The sequence below is a fragment of the Odocoileus virginianus genome, chromosome 11, assembly GCF_023699985.2.
Source record: "Odocoileus virginianus isolate 20LAN1187 ecotype Illinois chromosome 11, Ovbor_1.2, whole genome shotgun sequence".
Lineage (NCBI taxonomy): Eukaryota > Metazoa > Chordata > Mammalia > Artiodactyla > Cervidae > Odocoileus > Odocoileus virginianus.
Window position 1 is genome coordinate 29,775,709 of NC_069684.1, and position 25,332 is coordinate 29,801,040.

Genomic DNA, 25,332 nt, shown 5'->3' on the forward strand with positions numbered 1-25,332 from the left:
CTCTCCTTGCAGTTACTCTGGAGTTTGAATTTCACCCTCCCCTCCACCTGTCATCATGGTTTATCCTCACCAGCTTTCACAGCTCCATCTCCCTGGGTCTTCCTTTAAAGGATCTTTAGAAAACTGTTGGCAATCTGAACGTTTTTCCCCCGGAGGGGAAAATAAAAAAAGACCGTGTCCTCTGTGTGACTGAAGGGCACAGCAGCAGCCAGAAGCCTGGAAACCAGCCCCCGTTAGAAGCACTGCCCTCTCAAGAAACGGTGTTTATTTAGAAGTTGGCTAGAGATGGGGGCCTTCCATGTGCAAGGTCTCCCGGAAAACCAAGGCATATGCATGTGCTTTTGTCAAGGCCGCAACCTTGCACAGCCAGGCAGCCCCTGAAGACACAGACAAGACTCAATCAAGCAGGCTGCCAGCTCGCCGGGTGCAATAGGGCCGCTTCGGCATCTCGATGGCCAGCGAGAAGCAACAGGCAAAAGTAATTAACGCCAAGCATTCCTGTTGGCAGGCCCATGGTCCCTTGTCCCTAATTGTCACATATTTGGATCAAACGCATCTTTTATCTCGTCGTCTGGGACACGGCATCATAATGATGACCAGATGTGGGCAGACCTGGGACATGCGTCCAGGGGGATGTTGCTTGATGGACTTGCAGGCACTGGCGGCTGGTTACTTCTGGAAGCAGCAGATCCTTCCAGACCCTGAGCCCCTCTCTCTGTTCAGGGACTGGGTCACTGTGCCCTGTGGTGGGCAGGCCCCTGTCCAGCGGGCACAGGTCCCCAGTGGGAAGCAGAGGCTGAGAACAGCTGAGTGGGGGGCATTTACCTGGGTCGTGGTGGCTCCTATCTCCCTGTCCTTCAGGCTCCTGGACTGCGAATTGGCTCCCAGCAGAGGCTGGTCGGCCCTGAGCTGGAGAGGGCACCCACCACCACATAGCCACCCTGGCTTCAGAAGGGTTCACTTTCTGCACAAGATGTGGCTCGGGCACTCTGGCCACCGGGTTCTGTGGGGATAGAGGGAGGGAGACCTCAGCAGGGCCGCCAGGGCAGGGTCTGCAATGGGAGGAGAGACTGCCCTGGAATGGCAACAGGTGATGGCCTCAGAGCCTCACCCCTCCCAGGTCCTCTGTGGACCAAGCTGCTCCACGTTTACAAAGTGGAGCATCCCTGGGAAGTCACAAAAACGGCACCAGATGTGCAAATGCTGTCCCCCTGTGGGGGTTCTGGTCACGTTCATTTTCTCCAGCAGTCACTTCTGAGTAATCGAGCAAAGACACTGACAACGAGCAGGGTGATGTCTGCAAAACAGGGCGCCTCCAAGCTGCGGTAAAGGTCTCGTACACGTGGGGACGGTTTGCAGAGAGTGTTCCTCATCCCACATTTCAGCTCTGACCTGGTGGGTAGACGGGGCCACGGACACCCTTTCAGAAGCCCCTGCCCTTGAACCATCATCTCTTTTACCCTGCAGGGCCCCTCCCCACAGACTCACTTCAGCCCACACGCCCCACCCGCACCCAGTGCCCGAAGGTTGAGTGGACGGAGGCAGGGACTCTGCGGACGATGGTGCCTTGTGGGACCAGAGCTGGCACGGGGTGTGGTTCCCCAGAACTTCTCCAATGTCGTGGGCGGTTGGGGGGGTACCTCCTTCAGCCACACAGAGCAACCCCGCCGAGGTTGTGTGTCACCCAGGAAAATCATCGTTTGGCTAAGGAAAGAAAAATGTTGAGAGAGAGAACTCGGCAGAGCAGGGTTGCACACTTGTCTATGGGGTGTCCAAAGTTCATCTGAGCAGAACACTTGCTGAACCCCAACTTCCTCAGAGGCAGGAACAAGGACGGAATGTGTCCTGGGCTTTGGGAGATGAGCCCAAGTGGGCTTCTGCCGCTGCCCAGTGAGCCCCAGGACACTGATGGGAAGGCGAAGGAAGGTGCCCCCTGGGGACTCGGTCCCGCCTCCAGGCAGACTGTTCTCAGAGGGTCCGATGTGGCCTCATTTTTCTCTCATGGCCCCACCCTCTCTCTCTCAGCAAAAGCCACTCCCCTCCCAGCCTTTGTTGTGTGGATCTCAATCTTATCTGGAAATTCTGTAACCAAGGGGATGTGGTGATGTAGGGCTCGCCCACCCTATGAAGAGGGCACCCAGGAGTCCCTTCCCTGAGACCGGGGAAGAAGGCACAGGAGTCCTCCAGCGCAATTGTGGTTTCTACCAGAAGGGGGACGCTAATAGAAGACATCACTGTGCAGGTGGTCAGCAGGCTCCCTGGAGAGGAGGAGATGGGGGCTGGCGGGAAGGCAGGGACACAGTACAGGGGCTGGGCGGTCACCAGGACCAGTCCGGGGTCACTTCTGGAAGTGGGACTACAAACACAGCCTCACCTTGGGTTGCAGAGGGCATTGAGAGCATGATTTAAAATAGATGTGATGCTGGGAAAGATTGAGGGTAAGAGGAGAAGGGGATGGCAGAGGACGAAATAGTTGGATGGCATCATCGACTCAATGGACATGAGTTTGAGCAAACTCAGGGTGACAGTGAAGGACAGGGAAGCTTGGCATACTGCAGTTCATGGAGTTGCAAAGAGTGAGACATGACTTAGTGACTAAACAACAAGATAGATGAATGAATCAGTATAAACATAGAGATCTTTCTAAAGAGATATTTCTAAGGAACAGGACTGTGTGTTCAGAACCCTCTGGAAAGCAGGCCCTTGAAGATTCCACAACTTGCAACCTCATTTTTCAGGAACCAGTGAAGGGCCCCCTCGTGGAGCTCCCCTGGGAGGAGACGGGCCCCTAAGCTTTGCTGGGTCAGGCACCAAAGGCGGGTGCCACCAACCTGCCCCTGAGATGCAAGGCCGCCATGCTCTCCTGGCACCATCTGTGTTGGAGGGGCTGCCCACCCTCTGGGCTGGCGTCCGATTAATTGCCGTCTGTTGTTCTCCTTTGACAACTAGTTTAACCACTTACGTGAACTAGACATGCCACGTCGTCCTTAATTAAACGTCCAAGGGGATACTTCATCTGTGGGGAATTCCTCCCGCTGCAGAAGGAACCTCTGGGTTGGCAGCCTGGGACAGCTCAGAGTCGAGGAGTCCAGGCGAGGCTCTGAAACACACCGTAGGCCTCACAGCAGGAAACTTCGCTCCTCGGTGAAGCAATTAGATTTTCCCAGGGCGGGGCCTTAAGTGTCATTCACAGATGTCTTCATTCCTAAGAGTGTGATCCAGCCTGGAGTTCATAAGAATAAAGTCTTTAATAAGCCCCCCTAGCCGACCCCGTAAAAAGCCATCTTCCTACAAGCCGCCGTGTGGCAGGAAGTGATTAGAGACACCCCTAGGAGATGGTCAGGAAGCTTGATTTGGGGAACAAAATCCTTCTGAGGAAGAGAAAGGATGAGGAGAAGGAAGGGGCGGGGTAAGAGTTGGGGTGAAGGAGGAAGAGGAGAAAGAAGGGGAAGAGGAAGAAGTGGGGAATGGAGAAGGGAAAACCCCAACAGAAAACAGATTCCAGACTGGCACCATCCCTGCCCCCAGGAAACACCACTCAGCTGAGAGCACGTGCTGCCAGGTTAGTGACCAGAAGGGTCCGAATCACACCGGCCACTTCAGTCAGCCCTGGAGGTCTTTGGAAATGTGAACAAGTTCCTTGATCTTCTCCCTGGGGCAGGACACATGATTTAGGCTTCAGGTGACTGTGGGCATTCAAGCTCCCAGATGGTGGTCCAGGTGATGCTCTCCAAGCTGGCCACTCCCACCAGCCTGCTCTATGGGAGACCTTCAGGTGGGCTTCTGGAAGGACATAGCGGTCCGACCCACCCCACACCCTCCCTTTTCTCTCTGTGGCGTGGGAGTTCTTAAGCTTTAGTTTTTCTTCCCAGTGTGAGGTCTGGCTGGGGTGCAGGTAGTCTAATGACACGTCAGAGATTCCTGGTTTGTCATTAAGAAGACCCAGAGTAGCCCTGCAGAGCAGCCTCGCAGAGTCAGCTTGACCATGTAAGAGGAACCTGAGCAGGCCTGGCAATGGATGCTGCAGCCTTGAAGGGCCCAGCCCAGGTTAGCACAGTGGGTCAGAGCCCCTCATCCGTCAGCCACGCCCACACAGCCAGCGCTCTCTGGAGAGGTCCCAGGGATGGCCGCTTCTCCATTTCAGCTCAGACCTTAACGAAAATGTCTACATTGAAAATGTCACCGCCTGGGGCCACCATTGCCGCCCCTTCCCCCAGCAACAGCCTAGTAATGACCCTGTGCCCCTGCACGTGGCCCCCTGGTGCCAGGGCAAAATTAAACCAGGCTGATGGCAGCATAGTTATTTGCTGCCTGGGCAATTATTCCCCCCTCCCCCAGCTGCCCGGGGGACGGGTGGGCCTTATAGAAACCAGAGCCAGAGCACACTTTTAATTATCACGGTCAGGGCAAGGGACGCTGACATGTGGGACCAAGCCCCACCTCCAGTCCCCGAGGAAGACACTTTTATTGCCTCTTAGGGAAGCGAGTGTTATCGGGCAGCCGATCCTTTACAAGCCCGGTTCTTCCCACACCTGTGCTGTTGCCGTCTGAACCCTTGGAGAATCCCCAGGGCAGGGCTGCAAGTGGAGATAAAAGGGAGACAGCAGGAAATGTGTAGGGGTCCCCAGAATAAACTGGGTGCCTCTCAGAAAGGGGGCTCCTGGTGGACAGGGCTATGCAGGGAAGGAGGTGTCTTCTGGAAGCAGACGGTGGGTTTGTGTGGTCTGTGAAAGTGCGATTTGCATTGCAAGGTCCCCCGGGCTCGGCAACGAGTTGAGGACATGGGATGGCTGCTGGGGGGGAGCAGAGCTCTGGTCAGGTTCCCAGGAGGGGGATGTAGCTCCTTCCACCCCACGGTCAGCCCCCCAGTACCTACTGTGTGCCGGCGAGAGTCACAAGTGGAGCAGATACAGACCTACCACTGGGCGGGGCCAGTCTTTGCCGAGCTCCACGGGGACACAGACCAGAGCAGCTGACCCCCACCGGGAGGCCAGGGAGAGGAAGCGGGTGCTCTGCTTGGGAAGGAAGGAGGGGGCTCCTGGCAGATACAAGTGTCCCTCCTGCTTCTTCCTCCTTGGCTCCGGGAGAAGGCTGCCCACACTCTGAAGGCCCCTCCCTTCACCATCAGCCTGAAAGGGAGCCGCCACCCCGTGTAGGAGGAGGGGCCCCGGGCTGGGGGCACCCCTGTGCTGGGCAGCCAGCAGCTCCAAATGTCAGCCCTGATGTCAGCCTCGGGCCAGAGGTGTCAGTGCCCGGGCGGCCGCTGCGCTCCCAAGTCGTAAATACTGCCTAAGTGGCTCCTGTCACCTCGCCACAGCCGCGTTTCCATCTGCAGCAGCCCAAGGTGATTAATGAGAATTATCATTAACGCTAATCAGAGCCGTTTGGAGGAGGCTGGGGGAAGGAAGTGCCCCTTGTGGGGCTGCGGAGACCACTCTGAAGGGTGTGCATGCGCATCGGGGTGCACATTGCTTTGTGCACACGCACTCACGTGCCCAAACATACACATGCACTCACATGCACACTCACAGGCACACACATGCACTCACACGTGTGCAGGCATACACATGTGCTGTACGTGCATACTCATGGGCACACAGATGCACTCACACACAAGCACGCACACACAGGATGTGTTCCGAGGCTGCCTAGTGGAAGGGGTCTGGCAGATGGGGAGGAACTGGTCGGTGTTAAGAACAGCCCTTGCCTGTCCTGAAGGCACGCTGCACAGAGGCCCGGGAGCCGACCGCCAGGCGCACAGGCCTGGTCCAGCACGGCTCAGCCCGGCTGGGACGAACTCTCTCCCTCCAGCACCGAGCGCGCTCTCAACTCAACATGCTTGGCAGCCCATCACAGGCTAGACAGGCTTGGCCAAAACCAGAACCAAAGCAGGAGGGCCCGTGGCCACACTTTAGGCTTGGGTGCAGTACAGAGGCCCCGTGTGGGTTCCCTGCTCCTCCGTCGGTTGGCAAACAGCCTGGACCCCTGTTCCCAGCCCACTCCCGCCCCATCACACCGGGGCCGCCTTTTTCCCGTCCGTCTCTGAGGAAGTGGCCGACGGGGCTTCGCAGCGGGCTTCCCTGCCCTCCGCATCCTCGCTCGGGGGGCCGTGCGGCTTAAAGATACAAAGTGTCCTTTTATTGGAAATATCAATTCAGAAAGGGGCTAGTAGTAAGCTGAGAATATTTGGATAAACTTGACAGCCCTTAGGACTAAAAAAGACCTTTTGTTCCCTCCAAGAAAAAGGCTGTCGCACCACCCCGGGCTTGCTGGAGCCAGTCCAGAAAAAACTGAGGTCGGAGCAGAAAAGTGATTAGGGCGTCTCGTGAAAGATCTTTCCTCTGGGTCAAATGTTTATTATTATTTAGTTTTTTTTTTTATTAGAATGTGCGGTTACTGTCCTATTGCATAATACAAAGCTCTGAGCATGTCTTCGAACACCCAGTCGGGTCCAGCCCCGCTTCCTGGGGCACAAAGGGAACTTTGTGGCATGTGGGGGGGGTGGGGGTGGGACCGGCGTGTTTTATTTTGTTCTGCTTTGTTTTCAAGATGTTGACCTGTTTAAGAAGGAGCAGGCATCTTCGGGTGTTTGCCCTCAGATGAACGGAGGGGTTACTCTAGCTTAGAGGTCTAGCTGTCACGGGGAGGGGTCGCCTCGCCTTTTCCAGTGGCGGGAGGTTGTGCGTGTGGATTGCGCGGCAGTTGTGATTCGCGTGGGTCTCCACCAGCAGAGAACCCAGCTGGTGCCCAGAGGGTGGGAACATGGGAGAAGCTCCTTCTAGGCTGACCACCAGCCTGAATTGCAAACAACCATATGGCTTTTCAGAAGGTGGGAACTGACGGGCTGCCAACCCAACACCTCACCAAAAGCCGCACCCACATGTCCGTGGCCCAGAAACACGCGTGCAGCCCAGCGCTACCCTGGTCTCGGGGCTCTGTCTCCACCTGCCAGTCCCCCCAAAGAGACCAGTTACTCTCTGAGGTCCCCGTGAATGGACAGCCCTCCAGAACCCACACAAGATGAAAATCAGACCTAAATGGATCCTCTTCTGCTCAAACACATGAAAAGGAGAAAAACCCATCTGACTCGAGTTGCTGGAGGAAAACGAGCTGACCTCGAATGAGAGGGGCCTTGGCGAAGCGGGAGAGACACACAACCCCAGCCCCCCAAATGAAAGCAGGTTGCTGTCTGCAAGCAGACTGGTCCTGCAAACAGCCTAGGATCTGAGTTCCGTGGGAATCCAGAAATTTCTCCATCACCAGCCTCTGCAGAAAGCCTTCAGTTGGTGGGTTTTCTCCCGGGCCGTGGGTGTGGGCCATGGAGCTGCCTCTATGAGGAGTTATACTCACATGCTGTGGGGACGGGGTGACAGTGGACTCCAGGCAAAGCAAGCTAGAGATTCACTTTCAAATGCACCTTGCTCCTTGTCCTGTACCAGTGAGATGCCAAATCCCACAGGCCTGTATTCCAACTTTATGTGTCAGATGTGGACTGGGCCTCCAATGTGCACCTCAAGATTTTAAGGAGATAGTGTCTTCAGAAAGGATTTCTGCTTCCACCCTAGAAAATACACATAAACATAAAATACTGACAAAAGTGGAAGTTGTCATGCATATTAAAGTAATTACATTTAGGAAATTCCCTGGCAGTCCAGTGGTTAAAACTCTTAGCTTCCAATGCAGGGGATACAGATCTGATCCCTGGTTGAGGAACTAAGATCCCACCTGCCATGTGGTGAGGCTGGAAAAAATATTAAATTTTAAAAGTCACCTTTAAAAAATGAAATAATTACATTTATGGATTTATTTTTCATAATTCATAGTTAATATGACAAAGAATTGTTGGAGCAGAAATGTTTTAATATTTTAAATGTTTCAATTCAGTTTCATTTTTCATTACATTTTTTAAAGATTAAGTATTTAAATAGGGAAAAAAAACCTTTGTCTTTAAAAACAAGGCACTGAGGAGAGAATCAAAGAGATTATTTTTCCTTAAATGATCATTTTAAAATAGTCATCATTTGGAAAGGAAGACTAAACAAAAGGGATTTAAAATAAAAGTAAAGTAATAGATGTTTGGAAAATAAGAGGTGAAGGATAAAGGGATTGAGGGACATTTTCTATCTGACCTCCCCAAAGGTTGAGACTCCCCACAAAGACAAGGAACCGTCTAGAAAAGAGCTTGGGCCCTGGCAGAGGGCAGGAGCTGGTTATACTTAGGAAAACCACCAACTGGGTAAAGATTCCTGCCCTCCCTGACCTCAGCAAGCACTGCCTCTCTGCCCGGAGCAGCCCCAAACATGCCTTGTGGGGTCAGATGCCCACACCAGCCAGAAGTCGCCCTGTGGAGCAGTTCTGCCAGGCTCCAGGATGCAGTTCCCAGCTCAGGAGTCACACCCAATTCCAGGTTCCTGCAACTTCACCTGATGGACATCTGGGGGCGTCTTGGGCCCTGGAGACTAGTGATCAAGCTCTGAGTGCCCAGAGCTGGCTAGGAAGATTTCGGAGCAAACACTTCTCTGCCCACAGCTATACAGAAGCCAGAGATCCAGGAAGCCAAAATGCAGAGGAGACCACAAACCCCCATCTTCCCCAGACACAGAGCACCCAGCTGCTTCCACTCCGGCGTAGGAAGGAACTGTCTCTGCCCGCACGCAGCCCCTTGTCTTAAGAAAGCTCCAGTCCAATCGGAAACCCGGGGGGTGTCCTGACTTAGGACAGCAGCCGGGGGAGCTGCTTCACTTTAATTAATCAGAGCAGCGTGTTCCCTTTCTCCGTGGGTTTTATTCAGGTCCTGACGACGTCAATAGAAACAGATCTGCCAGAATAAGTCATATGCCGCTCACTCAAGGGAAGAGAGAAATGTGCCCTCCCATCCTTGCCTCTCTCCAAAGAGAAAAACACAATAGCGGAATCCACAAGAAAGATTCCGATTAGAATGTTCTGAGGCTCTTAAACACCCCCGTTTAAATTCTGGGTAATCGGCGGCATTGTGCTGCCCCTGAAGAGGCTGTAGGGTTGGTGGGTGCCGTTCAGAACCATTTGTGTCATATGAATGCTGGTGATTAGATTTTTAATAAACCGTTTCAATTCTATTTCCTGGGCTTGAATAGATGTTTGCACTTGGCTGGTGTGGACTTGAAAGGGGTCCAGGTAATATCATTGTGGGGGACATACTCTTAATTCCTTTAATATATTTTGTCAAAGGTGACTGGCTGTAGAAACTGGCTGGAACACGGGGAGAGGGGGAGAGCAATTGAATTTAATTGGCTCCATTTGTCATTCAAGACTGACTTCGCCGCACCTCTGTCTATGAATCATTTCCAAATTTGCTGGTCTGACCCAGTGTGCCCACAGCTTGGGAAGGAAGCTGGTTTTGGGTTCCCAGGGCAACGTCTCGGGCTGGGCTCACACCCGAGGATAGGGCTGGTGTGAGACTCAAGGTCCATCAGGGACCATCTCCACCAGCCTCTTGTTGGGATGACGGTGCATGAGAACCAGAGAATACAGAAGGAGACCACAGGATCCAGAAAACTAGCATCGCGTTCTCAGAGCCTTAACACTCTACGGCCGATGTGCTGGGAGGGTTGAGGGCCAGAGAAAGGAGGAGCCCATTGGGTTACAGTTCCAGGCCCCAGGACCCCTCCCCACCCAGCCAACTAGATGACAGCTGAATCCTAGGAAGTGGAGCCATTACAACAAAGTGTTAAGAGGGAAACGTTCCTCCTCTCTCTGTAAAGCCAAAACCAAGGCTTGGGGTCAGCCAGCACTCTCACCTGTGATACCTGGCTGCTGGGGAGGAAGCCGGAGCTAGCCTCTAACTGGGCATCCAGACACCATCCTCACCAGGAGCTCTTGCCCGTGGCCATTTTTGTCGGTCAATGAGCAGTGAGCAGTGCTTGTGATGGGCTTGGCAAGGTATTTGCTGAGAGCTGGCCTATTGAATTTTGAGCTATTTGCAGGAGCTGATCTCAGAACATGAGGCCTGATTCAGAGGCAATGAGTCATGGAGCTTCTCTAGCTGGTTGAATCCCCTGGAGAAGGAAGAAGGATGGGCCCTGAGAGACTGAGTCAGCAGTGGGGAGCCACTGAGTCACAATATAACCTGGTTCAGTGTGTCCCAGCTGCCGTCAAACCTTCCACATGTGCTTAGAGGGTGCTGAGATGGACAGGTCAGCCTGGCCTCTGCCCTGGGAATTGGATATTGCCAGATTGACCTTGGGGGAAATTGCACTGTGACACTGTACACAGGACAGGCACATTGTAAAGCTGGATCCCGGGAAAAATTGCAACTCTGATTTCCAGAGAGGGAGAGAGGCTGAAAGGAGGGTCTGTGTGTCCTTAAGCAGAACCCATGGAGGAATGAGAAGGTGAAGGGTTCCAAATGTGACAAGGGGACATGAGGAAAGAAAGACCCTTGGGCAAAGGCCTATGGAACATTGGGGGACATTCTCAGTTGTCTTGAGGAACCTAGCCATTCTTTGTCACCCAAACATTTACTGAGCACACACTGTCCCTGGCCATGGGAATCAGCCAGATGAAACCTTCAAAGCCCTCATTGTGCAGGGGAGGAGAAAGAAATCATGTGGGCAAGATGGCCACAGTCTATCATCGTCCTTACTATGATGAGGCAGGTGCTGTGAGAGCCCCTCAGAGAGGTCCACCCTGAATAATCAGGGCATTCTTCTTGCAAGAGGTGTCTGTGTTCTTCCACCTTTAGAACTCTCGGCAGAGTATTTCCTTCTAGCTCACTTTGCGAGTTGGAGAAAGCCAGAAGTGTCTGAGTAGGCTAGGGATACTCTGCACCTCATTCATCCATCCAACCATCCACTCATCCATTCACTCATCCATCCATCCAACCATCCATCCAATCATCCCCTCATCCACCCATCCATTCTCTCTTCCAATCATCCACTCAAACATCCATCTATCCAACCATCTGGTCATCCATCTATCCAACTATCCATCCCTCCACCTATCCATTCATCCAACCATCCATTCATCCAACCATTTGCTAATCCATCCATCCATCCCCATTCATCCAACTACTCCCTCATCTATCCATCCATCCTTTCAACCAGTCATCCACTCATCCATCCTTCTATCCAACCATCTGATCATCCATCTATCCAACCATCCACCCATTCATTCATCCACTCATCCATCCACCATCTATCCTTCCATGGACTTGTTCAGTGAGCCCCATGTGAACACTGGTCCTTGGTGAGTTGGGAAGCTTCAGTCGCTCTTGGCCACCATCCTCTGGTAGAGCAGAGGTGAAAAGGGCAGGACCAGCCAGGATCTATGGTTCCCACAGGTCACAAAAGGGGCAAGACAGGCAGCCAGTATGCAGTGTCCAGCTGGTCTGCTCCTTTCCAGCTGTGCAGCATTAGGCTGGTTACTTCACTCCTCTGTGCTCAGCTTTCTCATCTACAAATGTGGCTACAGCAGAGGCTCCCCAGCAGGGAGGGGAGCTTCTAGTGACCTAGTAGTGAGACTCAGCAGCGACCAGCGGTGGGTGGGGGGTGATGTCAGCAGTCTGCAGTCGCCCCCTCCTGACCAAGGGTTGGTAGAGAGAGCCCTGGAGGAGCCTCTGCACATCACTGACTTCCAGAGATGAGGAGGATGTCTAAGAGGACGGGGGAGAAGCCTGAGCCTTTCTCAGCCCTGAGTGTCTGCTTCTATGAAAGCTGCATCTGGACAGTACACCAGGTACAGCCCATGTCGGCTATTGTCCATGGTGACAGGGTCATCCAAGAGGGGCTGACGTTGTGGGCTGGAGGGAGCAGAGTCCCATCCAAGGGGCAGAGAGTGGAGTGAGGAGGTCCTGGAAACCCCTGGGGGCTCCTCAGCCTGATGCTTGGCTCCCACATTGGGGCTTGTGTCCAGCAAAGAAAAGGTCCAGTCAGCCCCACCCACCCCCAGGCCTCAGGGAGCATGCTGGCTATTTTTGGAAGCCCCCGCCCCTAATGTACAGCAGCTTAGCCATTGTGGGAATTCCTCCTGCACCTGCTCGGGGTGGGCGGGGGAGCCCCGTTCACGAGCTCTGCAGTTTGTCACCATCAGTGTGGCCAGAGAAAGGTTATGAATGTGACACCTCCCGGGGGCCTCGCATCGACTCAACGACAGAGAAACCGCTTCCTGTGGGCAGCCCCTGGGCTCCCGCCTCGCCCCTCGCAAGGATGCTGCCGCAAGCCTTTGGTTTGGGGTGTTTGGGCTTTTTTTTTTTTCCAATCTTTTTTATGATCAAGAATCAAACGCAAGGGTGTCACTTCAGAATGTCACAGCTGAGTCTGTGGTCATGTGCAGACTTCAGGCTCAGAGACTTCTGCTCCGAACGCAGGTTCAAGTCAAATCAGGGTTTGAAAAAGTGTTTGGGTTGTTAGCAATTTAACCACGGCAACCCAGGGAGCCTGCAGCCTGCTGTGGGGCCAGGACAGTGGTGGGCGTGGAACTTACTACTAGCTGGGGTGGGGGTGGGGTTAACAAGCCAGGCCAGGATTTCGAGGGTCTTCTCTGTGCCTGTAGCCATTACCTGTCCAAACCGTCCCAGGTGTTGGCCCCAGGACAGCTGCTCAGGATTCTGCCCCACAGTGAGAACCAAACTCCCTGCTCAGCCCCCAGGTCAGCTGCTGTTGGCTGGACTCAAGGTAAATGTTTTCACTCTGCATGGAGCAGAGCCCTCAGCCTCATGGGGTCTCCCATGAGGCTGGGCCTTGCATGCCAATGTTTGCGCGAGGGCTTCCCTGATGGCTTAGATGGGAAAGTATCTGCCTGCAATGCTAGAGGCCCAGGTTCGATCCCTGAGTCAGGGAGATCCCCTGGAGAAGGGAAAGGCAATCCACTGAAGTATTCTTGCCTGGAGAATCCCATGGACAGGGGAGTCTGGTGGGCTGTTGTCCATGCAGTCGCAAAGACTGAGCAACTAACACCTGCAGGATGACCACGTAGGGGCCGCCATGGGCATTCCTGGGTCCCCAGCTATGGTGCCGGGGCAGGGGGATGGAGGAGGAAGGGGTCACACCTGGGTTATTAGGGCCAGAAACCTCCGCAGGAGCCCATCTGGAGAGAGGGAACTTCCCTCCAGACACCAGACATCTCCTTGGGATGGAGTTAAAGTGAGGCTGGGAGCTGGTCCGAGCTCTGCAGTTGTCTGCCCCATTCGGCCAGTTCAGGCTCAGCCTGAGGTTCTTGCTTTGACCCTGCTGACCACACAGCAGCCAAAATGCCATCTCAGTGCTCGTGGGAAATGCCCCAGAAAGGGGACTTCCCTGGCAGTCCGGTGCTTGGGACTTCGCCTTCAGGTTCAGTCCCTGGTTGAGGAGATAAGATCCCACACATTGTTGTTCAGTTGCTAAGTCGTATCCAACTCTATGTAACTCCATGGACTGTAGCCCACCAGGCTCCTCTGTCCATGGGATTTCCCAGGCATGAATACTGGAGTGGGTTGCCATTGATTTTTTCAAGGGATCCTCCCAACCAAGGGATGGAACCCTCATCTTCTGCATTGGAAGATGATTCTTTCCCACTGAGCCACCAGGGAAGCAAGATCCCACATTCCTTGTGGAAAAAAAAAACAAAATGTAAAATGGAAGCAATATTGTAACAAGTTCAACAAAGACTTTAAAAATAGTCCATATCAAAAAAAAAAAACCTTTAAGAAAGAAGTGCCCTAGAAAGGCCACAGAATTCTCATGACACCATCTGCTGCCAGCATTACACTGAAGATAGAGCCTCTGGGCAAAGGTGCCCTCTCAAGTGACTGCAGCTCCCTGCCACCCCATGAGGGGAAGGGTCCAGGAAGCCTCCCCAACAGGCCCCGGGCTCAACCACTGGCCTGGGTCTATGAGGAGGGTCCCCTCCTGCTGGGAGCCGCAGTCAACCTAGGTCTCCCTGCAATGACCAAGGCTTTCTCTCTGGGGACACCCCAAAACCTCCAGACATTGATGGGAGAGACCCCATACAGGTGGGCAGAGGGACCCTTTTTAAATTAATTTTCATTGGAGTATAGTTGATTGACAATGTTGTGTTAGTTTCTGCAGGACAGCAAGGTGAATCAGTTATGTGTATACATAGATCCACTCTTTCTAGCTCCTTTATATAGGTTATTACAAGATATTGAGTATATTTCCCTTTGCTATACAGTAGGTCCTTATGAGTCATCTATTTTATATATAGTAATGTGTATTTGTTAATCTCAAACTCTTCATTTATCCCTCCCCTGTCTTCCACCCTGGTAACCCTAAGTTTGTTTTCTAAGTCTGTGACTGTTTCTGTTTTATAAATAGGTTCACTTGTACTGTTTTTTTAGATTCCACATATAAGCAATATCATGTGATACTTATCTTTCTCTGTCTGACTTATTTTACTCAGTACAACTCTCTCTAGGTCCATCTCAGTTCAGTCACTCAGTTGTGTCTGACCCTTTGCAACCCCATGAATCGCAGCACACCAGGCCTCCCTGTCAATCACCAACTCCCAGAGTTTACCCAAACTCATGTCCATCGAGTTGGTGATGCCATCCAGCCATCTCATCCTCTGTTGTCCCCTTCTCCTCCCGCCCCCAATCCCACCCAGCATCAGGGTCTTTTCCAATGAGTCAACTCTTCCCATCAGGAGACCAAAGTATTGGGAGTTTCAGCTTCAGCATCAGTCCTTCCAATGAACACCCAAGACTGGTCTCCTTTAGGATGGACAGGTTGGATCTCCTAGCAGTCCAAGGACTCTCAAGAGTCTTCTCCAACACCCATCACTGCAAATGGCATTATTTCGTCCCTTTTGTGGCAGGGTAATGTTCCATTGTGTATATGTACCACATCTTTATCCATTCCTCTTTCAGTGGATGCTGAGGTTGCTTTCGTGTCCTGGCTGTTGTAAATAGTGCGGCAGTGAACATTGTGATCAGAGGGATATTTGAAGGGAGACATCCAAGATGGAGCCTGTTTGCTGAGGGCCCCTCTCCTACCCGCTACCAGGTCTGGTTTTTCACTCGGGAGCCCCAGGCAGCCCACGGAAGACTCCTGACTTCCCCGGAGTCTGGGCTTCTTACCCACCTGGGAGACCTAGGAAGGGGCCCTGCTTCTGACCAGCGCCTTCGTCATCCTATAGTGGGCATGCCCCTACCCTAACCCAGCACATTTCTAAAGAACAGATGAGCAGGTGCCAAGAGCCAAGGAGGCAGCAGATGCCCACTGCCATCCGTGGCCAAAGCTACTTCCCCACAGCACCTGTGCCCTTGAGCGGGGCACAGCTATGGGCATGGAGCTCTGTTCGGGATGAAGGACAAGCCAAGTGTTCATACAGTGTAAGTGCTTGCAAGGAGCCACGGGTCTCCACAGAAGACCAGAAAGAGGCTTTCTAGTTTCAAAGAGGAAACCAAAGCAGGAGCCCAGATAACCCCCATGTTGTCACATTCAGAGTTTATAATGTCTAGCCTGGAAAGATAACTGTGATCAGAGAGTCTGCCTCCCTCTGGAGCACCCTGGGGGGATGACCACTGAGACCTCCTTGAATCCCCACAGTGATGGGGCACTCTTTCCTTCACGAGGTTCCTTGCCCACCCCACGACCTGCCTGTAGGGACATTTCAGCTGCTGGTCTGAGGTTTCAGCGGACCCCTCCAGTTGCCAATCACCCTGAGGTGCTTCTGTGTCTGAGTGAGTCTCTCATTCATTGATTTCCCTGCAGACTTAAGGGCACTGGTTTCAATCCTCAATGTGCCTGTTTATTTCTGATGGGTCAGGACCATGAGCTATGGCCACTGACACAGCCTGCCATGATGGACGGGATGTGCAAGGAGGACGCTAAGCCTCCAAACACCCGACTCAGCTGGAGCCAGGCTGTGCTCTGGGCACACCAAGGCCAGGGACCCTCAGAACAGCCTGCTCAGTCCTGCATTCACCGAAGCCCCTCTTCTTTTCCCCTGGGTTCTGTTGGTGAGACCAGGAGTGTAAGTCCTGCTCTAGGCCAGGCGATGCTCAGAGTCAGACCAGAATCTCTGCTTTGCCTCTGTTTTACCCTCCAGTTTTCTGAGATGCACACAGACACTGCTGGGAGAGTTGTGCAGGCCCCTGCCTGAAGCGGGAAATTTTTTTTAAAAAAAGGAGAAATAAACTAAGAATCAGGTGGAAGGGAAGGAGGAGAGAGGAGAGCCCAGTGTGGTGAGTTCAGTGTTCTGGGCTCCAGGCTAGGCCCCCAGGGGCATGTACCCCAGGAATGTGGCAGCACAGAGTATTGGGGCGTTTTGTGGGAGATGGTCTGTGAACCTGAGGAAGCACTGTGGCACCTGGAGGTCAGGATTTTGAGGGGAGAGGCTCTGAGAATCCTGGGGGGTCACCTAGTATTTGGGTATGTCAGTGATTCCTGGTCTGGTCTTTGCAGGCATCTGTGGACCTCGAATACAGAAAGTGTGGTTTCTGGGGTCTAGCTCTCAGTGGAGAGGCTCTGCCCACCACTAACAGGAGGAATTCCCTAGGCAGGGGCCTGGGGCCGCTGCCTAATGGGTTCTGAGCAGCCAGGAAGGAGCGGGCCTGGGAGTCCGGCCCCTCAGCCCCTGCGACCTGCTGCTGCATCATCATGGTCACCCTCCCAGGCACCGGCTTCCTCTGCAGAACCCCCATCCTGGGCTGTGCTGTTGGGACCTGAGACCAAGGCCCTCTGGCCCTTATCCCCCACCACGCATGCCCCACTGCCCCAGAACTGTCCCACGGAGACTGCAGTCAGCAGCCGTGCCCTAGGAGCCCCATGCTCTCCTTCCAAGCACAAACCCATGGACACTGGCTCTCTCTACCCCACTCCTTTCATGGGCTTAGGAGACAGGCTGGTCTCAGTCTTGGAGGAACAGTGTCCATGGGTTACCTTCTCCCCCTGGAAGCACCCCCTCCCTTCCCCCTCCCTCCTCCTCCTCCCCCGCCCCACCACTACCTTCCTCTCAGCCTGAGCAGGTGGGGCCCAGTGACCCGCCTCCGGGACTCCTGTCTTCTGGGCAGCCGGGTGACCCTGTCCCGCCAGTGCTTGGTCATGTCACCACCGAGCCCATAATGAGAGTCAGGACGGAGGATTTACGAGCTCATCCAGGCTCTGCGTCCGCACCCGGCAGAGGTGTTTTCAGAAAGCCTTTCCCTCACCTCCTTCCATCACAAGAATGGACTTTCTGTTCCAGCTACTCGTGGATGCCATAAATTCTGGCATGTGTGTGCGTGCATGTGTGTGTGTGTGTGTGTGTGTGTGTGTGTGTGTGCACGCGCGCGCACGCGTGCATATGCGGGTGCCTGTGGGCAGGACAGCCCCGCACAGCTTGGTGGCTGGACATGTGGCTCTGAATCAGCTCAAGAAGGTGTCTGGGTGAGAAGGATGAGACCTACCACTGGTGCCAGCACTGGGCTCAGGCCTCTTCTGTGCCGACTTGCAGTAGCAGGACATGGAGCCGAGGGGCCAGACTCCCAGGCCTGCTCCTTCCTGGCTGCTCAGAACCCATTAGGCAGCTGACGACAGACGTGTCCGAATCCCTGGCGGCATGCACACCCCGGACAGGCCCATTAAACGTGAGGGAGCAGGCCTAGCAGCGAGCCCACAGATTCGAAGTGCAGGAAACCTCAAATGATGTGAAAAAAAAATTGTCAAGGTTAAGAATTTTTCCATGCCTTTGCTTCATACTCGGCCTTTCTGGTGGGGGTGATTTATGAGCTGGGGAAGCTGGTGGGGGGATGAGAGCTGGGGAGGCCAGTGGGGGAAAGCGGGCAGGAGGGCAGCTTTCTTTGGAGGCCCTGGGGCCCCCAAGACTCAGCCCCAAGCAGCCCAGAGTCAGGCTTTGAGTGCCATCAGGCAGGGGGCCCAGACCTCAGATCTGCAGAGAGACCCAGCCCGAGGCCGTAGCAGCCTCTAGGCCACTGCCCCCCAATGTCTCCTTAGGAGATTTGGGGATAGGGTTTGGCTGGGCCCTCCCACATTCATGAACCGAGCTTGCAGCCTGGCCCATGGGCACTAATGTCATCCACTCCTTCTCTGTCCACTTCTACCAGTATTGGCCTCCTGAGACAAGGCCCTGATACAGAACAAACCAGGCCTCAGGCCCTGCTGAGCTGGATCTTGACCTGTCTTTATGGGCCCTGGAAGGTCTCATTCCTAAAGAGGCAGGAGAGGGGACCTGTGGCCACTCAGGCCCGCTTGCTGGGTCCCAGAGCAGACAGGGAGACCCCCTCTCTGACTCCAGACAGCATGCAATGAATGTGCGGTCCTGGGCTGGGGGCTGCCCTGCTCCAGGGGTTCTCCACCAGCCTCCACCCAGGAGGTCTGCAGTGGTGAGCAGGGGGCAGTGCTGGCTCAGAAAGAGACCTCAGCCCACTCAGCTGGTGATATGAGCATCCTGGAGGCCACATATATGGCTGTGAAGAGAGAAGGGCAGAGACAGAAGTAAAGGAGGCCAAGGGGAGATGGACATCACCGCCCATTTCTCCCCATCTGGAGTCAGAAACGGCACAGCCCACCCAGGCCCCAAACAAGAAGCCAGGCCTACAGCCTCCTGCCCACCTGGCCTGAGGCCAGAGCTGGGGCCACTCCTAGAACATGTCTCTGGTCTGAAGCAGAAAAGCAGCACCTTCCAGATGAGGCTTCTGTCCCTCCTAGTCCATCATCCAGGTGTGCCCAGGTGTGCCCCACAGAGATGAGACCAAGACATGGTCCTGGCATCAGGGGTAAGTCCTGCACCACCCAACCTGCCCCTGCATTTCCACTTTGGGGACCCAAGACCAGGATTTCTTGTCCCTCCCTGGAGGAAAGGTCAGCCTCCCCTGCTACCTCTCAGGGAGGAAGGGTTTATTCTCTTTGGGAGGAAGGAGTTAACCAAGACCACCTCTGTTACCCCAGAAAACCACCTGGGGTGCTCACGAGGGAGAATGGATCCCCTGGACCTTCAGAGGTCTTCAGGAAGTGACAGCCATCCTGTGGTCGTCCAAGTGGTTGAGCTTGGGAACCAGGGAAGTTTCCCAGGAGGGGCTGCTGACCACACAGGGAAGACACACCAGGAGCCAGGCAGAGGGCCTGGAGGATTTGTTGCCTCTGAGCTCTGGGCCCTGCATCCAGGAAGGATGGAGACAGGCTGGAGGCCCTGGAACAGTGTCCACGTAGGTGAGCCACTGGCTGTGTCTGTGTTCAGACACACTTGAGAGGCCTGTGAATGTTTGGTGAAAGTGGGCCGTCTCATGAAGGAGAGATGCCTGCTCCGGGAGGACTGAGAGGGGCTGAGTAGGAGGGAGGGTCCTGCCATGCCTTCGTGGGGATGCAGGGGATTGTCTGGGCAGCCGCAGGGCTGTGTGCATGCCCACAGGTATGCAGGCAGAGGTGTGGACTTGCTCCCACGCTCAGGCTGGACACAGGTATGGGGCTGGGGGATGAGCCTGGGATTGTCTAGCCATCCTACGTTGGTGCAGAATCTACTAGAACCAAGAATCAACGGGTTGTCCTTGATCCGGCCTTCTGGGCTTCTCTGTCCCACCCCCAACAAGTCCTTTGAGAAATGAAGGGTCAAGCACCATCTCAGGGGTGACAGGAGACACAGGGGTGTGCACATGATGGTTGCAATGGCTCACAGTGTCATTTGCCATCTCTGTCTGCATATCCCAGACTGGACTGTGGGCAGGGTGGTGAGGGATGTGGAGGGAGACTGAGAGAAACAGACAGAAACAGAGAGAGCTGGCCAGCCCCCACCCAGCCACACCCACCTGTGAAGATGCTGGATGAGGGGCACAGGGATGGAGTGGGAAGGAGTGGGGTGGGGGTCCCTGGGCCTTGGCCAGCCGGCCCCTCTTCCTCCCTGTGATGCAGGGAGGTGGCGGGCGCCTCGCCGTGTGAAGGTGCCACTAACCACAGCTTTGCTTGGTGGGTCTCTTGTGGGTTTCCTGCAGTTGGGGTGGGAGGTAAGAGGAGGGGCCGACGAGAGGCGTTAGTGCTGGGGGCGGGGCCTCTCCCCGTGGCCTGGGCTCCCTCCCCCCAGCCCACAGTGGCCTCCTGGTGCGGCCAAGAGCAGGTCATGGCCCTTCACCCCTGCAGCCACACTGTCCCAGGCTCTCTGGGCTCTCGCCTTTCTTTCAGAATGAGGCCCATTCGCTTAAAGTCTCCAAAATGGAGAATCATCAGAGTGGAGGCCTCTGGGCTCACAGCCCCATCCAGGTCAGCTCAGCAGCTGCTTGGAGACTTGTCGTGACTGGGAGGCTGCCGTGGGCTCCAGCAGGTGGGGTGTGGTCACACAGAAGGACTGCAGGCGGGTTCTGGGCCACCCACAGCAAAGCGGCCAACTCCTGAAACCTTGCTGACTCACAGGCTGGGCAGGACCCTTGGCCATTTAGAAAGTGTCCATGGACGTTTGGGAGGCATCTGAGCTGTTTATAAAGTGTCCTGATTCTCTGGCCAGAAGTGAGCTTCTCAGACCTCAGGGGCAGCCTCCCTCCCTTCCTGGGTTCTTACCTGTTCATCAGATGGCACTGGGGAGACCCCAGGGAATAGAGGCCGTGGCACCTGTATTCAGCCTCCTCAGTTTGTCCCCTGCGCTGACTTCGCTGGGTCCTTCTGACACCTGCTCCTATCATACCTGCCCACCTGAATGCACCTGTCCACCCACCTGAATGCACCTGCCCACCTGGACACACCTGCCCACCTGGACATCCTTGCCCACCTGGACACCCGTGCCTGCCTGGACACACGTGCCCACCTGAATAACCCTGCCCACTTGGACACCCTTGTCAACCTGGACACACCTGCTCACCTGGAAACACCTGCCCACCTGAACAGTTCTGCCCACCTGGACACCCTTGCCAACCTGGACACACATGCCCACCTGGACACACCTGCTCACCTGGAAACACCTGTCCACCTAGGCAATCCTGGACATCCCTGCCCACCTGAACAATCCTGCCCACCTAGATAATCCTGCCCAAATGAATTATTCTGCCCATCTGGACACCCCTGCCCACCTGGACAGTCCTCCCCACCTGAACTGTCCTGCCCACCTGGATACCCCTTGCCCAGCTAAATATCCTTGCCCATCAGAACACCTACTTCCGGTCCTCAGTGTAGTGGTGGCCTCAGCCCCACCCTCTCCCCTCCTAGCCTCCCAGCCCAGCTGCCCAGGAAGTCCTCCCACAGTGCCACTAGGCTCCTCGGCTCTGGATTTCTGAGCAGGCACTGATAGAGCAGGTGGGAGGAACTCTGCCTACAGTTCCCACCTCAGGGCCCAGTAGCTTCAGGGAGGCCCCCCTCAGCAGGGCCAGCAGTCAGGTCTTCTGGGAGATGGCCTGCTCGGAGGTGCATGTGCTGGAGAAGCACCCTGCCTCTGCCTGTCAGAAGCATGTTCAGAGAACATAGCAACAACAAAGTACCTAACGCGGGTCAAACCCACGGGGCCTCTGCAGGCTGGGCGTCTGCAAGCCCCCAGTGTCAGATGGAAACTTCCACTTTTAAGAAAACCCAACGGTTCTCCTTCTTGCAGGCTGCTGTGAACACGCACACTTGCACACATGCGCACACGGGCACACACGCGTGCGCACAGGCACACGCACAGAGATGCGCCTGCAGCCACACCCCAACCACACCTTCACCTTCGAGATCGCTCATCCCCAGCCCACACCCCGAGCTCTCAGCAGAGGGCTCTGCTCTCGGACACAGCGGCCTCTGCTTTCTCACATGTGGGGCAGCTCGCTGGGGAGTTTTTGCAGCCCCGGTGGCACTTTTATGGCTCTGGCAGGGCAGTGATCTACTCGGTGAGAAAAGACAGGGCGATCCTCCTACCTCTGCGCCAGGCTCCCTCCCAAAGGCTTTTGGGCATGGGCGGGGGTGGGCCGAGTGCCTTGCCAATGCCCAGAGGGTCAGCTGATGTCCAGCGGCTGAACAGCCTTCCTCCTATGAGCCCCAGTGGTGGCTTCCCTTGCTGGGCAAACACAGAGTGCGTCGGCTCTAGCACACAGGGTGCCTCTGAGCTTTCTTGGTTCTCTCTCTTGCCCGGCAGATCTCTGAGGACCTGGACAGCGGGAAGCTCTGTGTGGATGCTCAGCAAGCCGGGGCCGGCAGCTGGCTCAAGTACATCCGAGTGGCATGCTCCTGTGACGACCAGAACCTCACCATGTGTCAGATCAATGAGCAGGTAGGTCCAGACTCGCACGGAGCCTTGTCCTTGGGGCCTTGGTACTGAGGCGGACAGGAATGGGGGCGCCAGGGTGAAGGGTTAGCCGCACCTCTGCCAAGCCCATTCTGCAGCGGGGGGGCTACTTGACACTTGGCCAGCGCTGAGTTTCCGGGAAATTGGTGACACCCCACAAATGCCTTTGTGCCATGGCCTCACTGGGGGCTAATGGGGTCTGAGAGCCAAAAGATGACAGTTTATAGGAAGAAATGTGGCCAGGAGCAGGCAGGTACCGAAACCACAGGGTCCACATTCCGACAGACGTCACCCATGTGAGAGAAGTGGAGAACCGGACACCTCTGCTTGAGAGTCGTGTCTGAATGGCTGTTCATCCCAGCTGCCTGGAAGGGTTCCGCACTTGCCGTCTGGAAGGCTGAGGTGAGACCCCAGCTGTCCCGAGGTCCCCGAAATCACTGCGACAGCATAGCCAGCCTGCAGAAGTGACCAGCCACATTTTGCACAAATCCTGGCCCTGCTGGAAGCCAATTGATGTTTTTCCTGAGCTGCATGGTCTGGGCTTCTGTGCCTGTCCCGCCAGAGCTAAGGAACTCTTCGGCTTCTGCTGCCGCCCCCAGGAGGTTGAAGACCCTCTTGGCATGCTAGATCCTTACCACTTCATGTCCTTGCTGGTCCTGGGCTGCAGGCATCCAGTCTCAGGAACCAATCAGGACAGAAGATGCCACATGGAGTTTCCACCATGAAGACAATGTGTCCCCAGGGCTGGAAGCACTTAGTCCATGTTTTCATCACAAGTTTGGAGGTGGCCCCCAGAGACCCTGCTCGGAGCCAGGCCCTTCAGACCACGCTTTCACCAAGTCCCCAGCGTAAGTCTTCCTCAGGATGCCTGGGGGCCCATCCCTGTCCATCACAGGGTTTGCTTTTGCCTCTGTTTTGGGGTTACCCATGAGATTTCATTTGCAAAAAAAGGGTTCCATTGCTTTAAGAAATGTCTGTGGAGACCACATAACAGAGGATGCAGCTTCAGGTCATCTGTGCAAACTCTTAAAAGCCATTTGAAGCTCCTGACTTTAGAGGAAAAAAGTTTGCACCAAGAAATGCAGAGACCTCACGCCCAGTAGGCCCCGGGACCCGCATGGATTGCTGGGCAGCTCGCCCTCATCTCCTCAGCCCCTTTCCCGGCCGTGTGAGCTCAGCCTGGACTGAGCGGCTCTCCCTCTCTCCAGTGGACATGATCTGGTGAAGCTCAGATCCACCTCTACCACTGAGATGTCTACAGCTTCCAGTGGGAACCCGACATTCTGAAAATAACTATTTTTTAATTACAAAATATATTGCTGAAAGAAAGCAAAAGAACCATCATAAAAATTAGCACAGTACTTAAAAAAAGAAAGACACTTTTTCTCCTGCTGCTGCTGCTGCTGCTACGTCGCTTCAGTTGTGTCCGACTCTGTGAGACCCCAAAGACGGCAGCTCACCAGGCTCCTCTGTCCCTGGGATTCTCCAGGCAAGAACACTGGAGTGGGTTGCCATTTCCTTCTCCATTCTAGATGAGCATAAAATGTAAGTGAAGGAGAATTAGGTTTAAGGTGCATGGAAAGATGGTCCTTCTTTTGGCCTTTCCTTGCAGAGAGCATGGTTCCTTGGTCGTGTGTCTGGGAGCCGAGGGGCAGTGGGGGATAAAAACACCAGGAGGCCAGGTCCAGGACTGCACTTCTGTGGGATGCAGAATAAAATAGTGAAGGATCCAGATTTTTTATTTAAAAAAAAAAGTTTGTTAGAGTGTCTGAACCAAACTTAAGCCGTGAAGTAAATATCTTTATGTGGCAGGCTTCTGAAAAAGCAAGCAGATGTATTGTCTGTTCTCAAAGAGAAGTCTGTCTTCCGACATCTTTGTTTTATTATTAATATTTTAGGTTAGCTTTTATTTCAGCTCCGTGTAGGGTCCAGATGGAATTCACTGCCTTGCAGCGAACTCTTTCCCTTGTCAGGACCAGCAAACAGGAATACCCTTAACTCAGGGATTCCCTTTCACTTCATCCCACTTTTGTCCCTCAGTGCTTCCCATTTCAAAGCTCCATCCTACAGTCAGAAACACACCTGGTTCTAATACTTCAACCCAATGTGACATCAAAATTTCATCCTCGCCTGTTGGATGTTTCAAACAGCCTAAATGTGGGAGATTCATTATCCCCACTTCAGCTCACAGACTCAGAAAGGATGTGGGTGCACATTTAAGCAAACACAGCAGTGAAATGGCCTGAAGCAGCAAAAATTTCCCTGCCTGGGGCCTTTCAAACCCTCCATCCTCCGAGGGAGAGAGGAGCCCTCCGCCGGGCCTCCTCGGACCACGGTGGGTGGTTCCCGCTATTACTGGGCAACCAATGTCCCCATCCCCAAACCTAACTACATGGCTGTGGCCTCCAGACACCCAGGAAGGCAGTGGCCAAGAGGCACAAGGAGTCGGCCTCATCTCAGATCTCAAAGGAAAATGGGTGATGTGTGGGACATAATTTTCCTGAGAAATAGTACAAATAATTTTAAACTCTCATAATGATAGGAAAAGGCTTCCCTGATGACTCAGATGGTAAAGAATGCAATGCAGGAGACCCGGATTTGATCCTTGGTTTGGGAAGATGCCTTGGAGAAGGGAACAGCAACCCACTCCAGTATTCTTGCCTGGAAAATCCCATGGACAGAGGAGCCTGGCGGGCTATAGTCCACGGGGTCGCAAAGAGTCGGACACAACTTTGTGACTCACACACACGCACACGCACACACACATACATACTAGATTTCAAACTGTTTTGTAGACAGTCTCTTGAAATCCAGCTTCCTCTCCCCTGGGATGGCCACGTGGCCAGCAGAAGGGCTTCCGTCCCCCAGTCCTGGCTGGTGGAAGCTCAGCTCACTGCAAAGGGACCAGCGTAACCCTGCGTGGAGCTGGAGTAAAACCATCCCTGAAATATTAATAATAAAACAAAGAATTTTGAAGACAGGCTTCTCTTTGAGAAGGAAACATTACATGGTATTAATGGGGTTTTTCAGATTGCCCTAATCCCGAGTTTCCACCAGGATTTCCTGGCACTTAGGAAACCCCCTACATATACACACATGCACACACAAACATAAACACACACACACACATACACAGAGACACACCAAAGGGAACAATTTCCCTCTCTCTCCCTCCCTACCCCCTCC

General features: G+C 54.3%; 1 protein-coding gene and 1 long non-coding RNA gene across 4 annotated transcripts in view; one reads left to right on the top strand and one right to left on the bottom strand.

Annotated features, from left to right (window-relative positions):
* The window catches only part of PRDM16 (PR/SET domain 16), a 337,272-nt gene that overhangs the window by 259,153 nt on the left and 52,787 nt on the right, over positions 1-25,332 (top strand). For all 3 annotated transcript variants that reach the window (XM_070474169.1, XM_070474170.1, XM_070474171.1), the window contains exon 4: positions 21,997-22,131. In XM_070474169.1, the coding sequence (XP_070330270.1) occupies positions 21,997-22,131 (135 nt within the window). The remainder of the gene's footprint in view (positions 1-21,996; positions 22,132-25,332) is intronic.
* Positions 249-3,667, bottom strand: LOC139037472 (uncharacterized). The gene is made up of 2 exons (XR_011490320.1): positions 1,281-3,667; positions 249-1,003 (listed from the first exon to the last, which is right to left on the bottom strand). It is a non-coding gene; the product is annotated as an uncharacterized lncRNA (long non-coding RNA).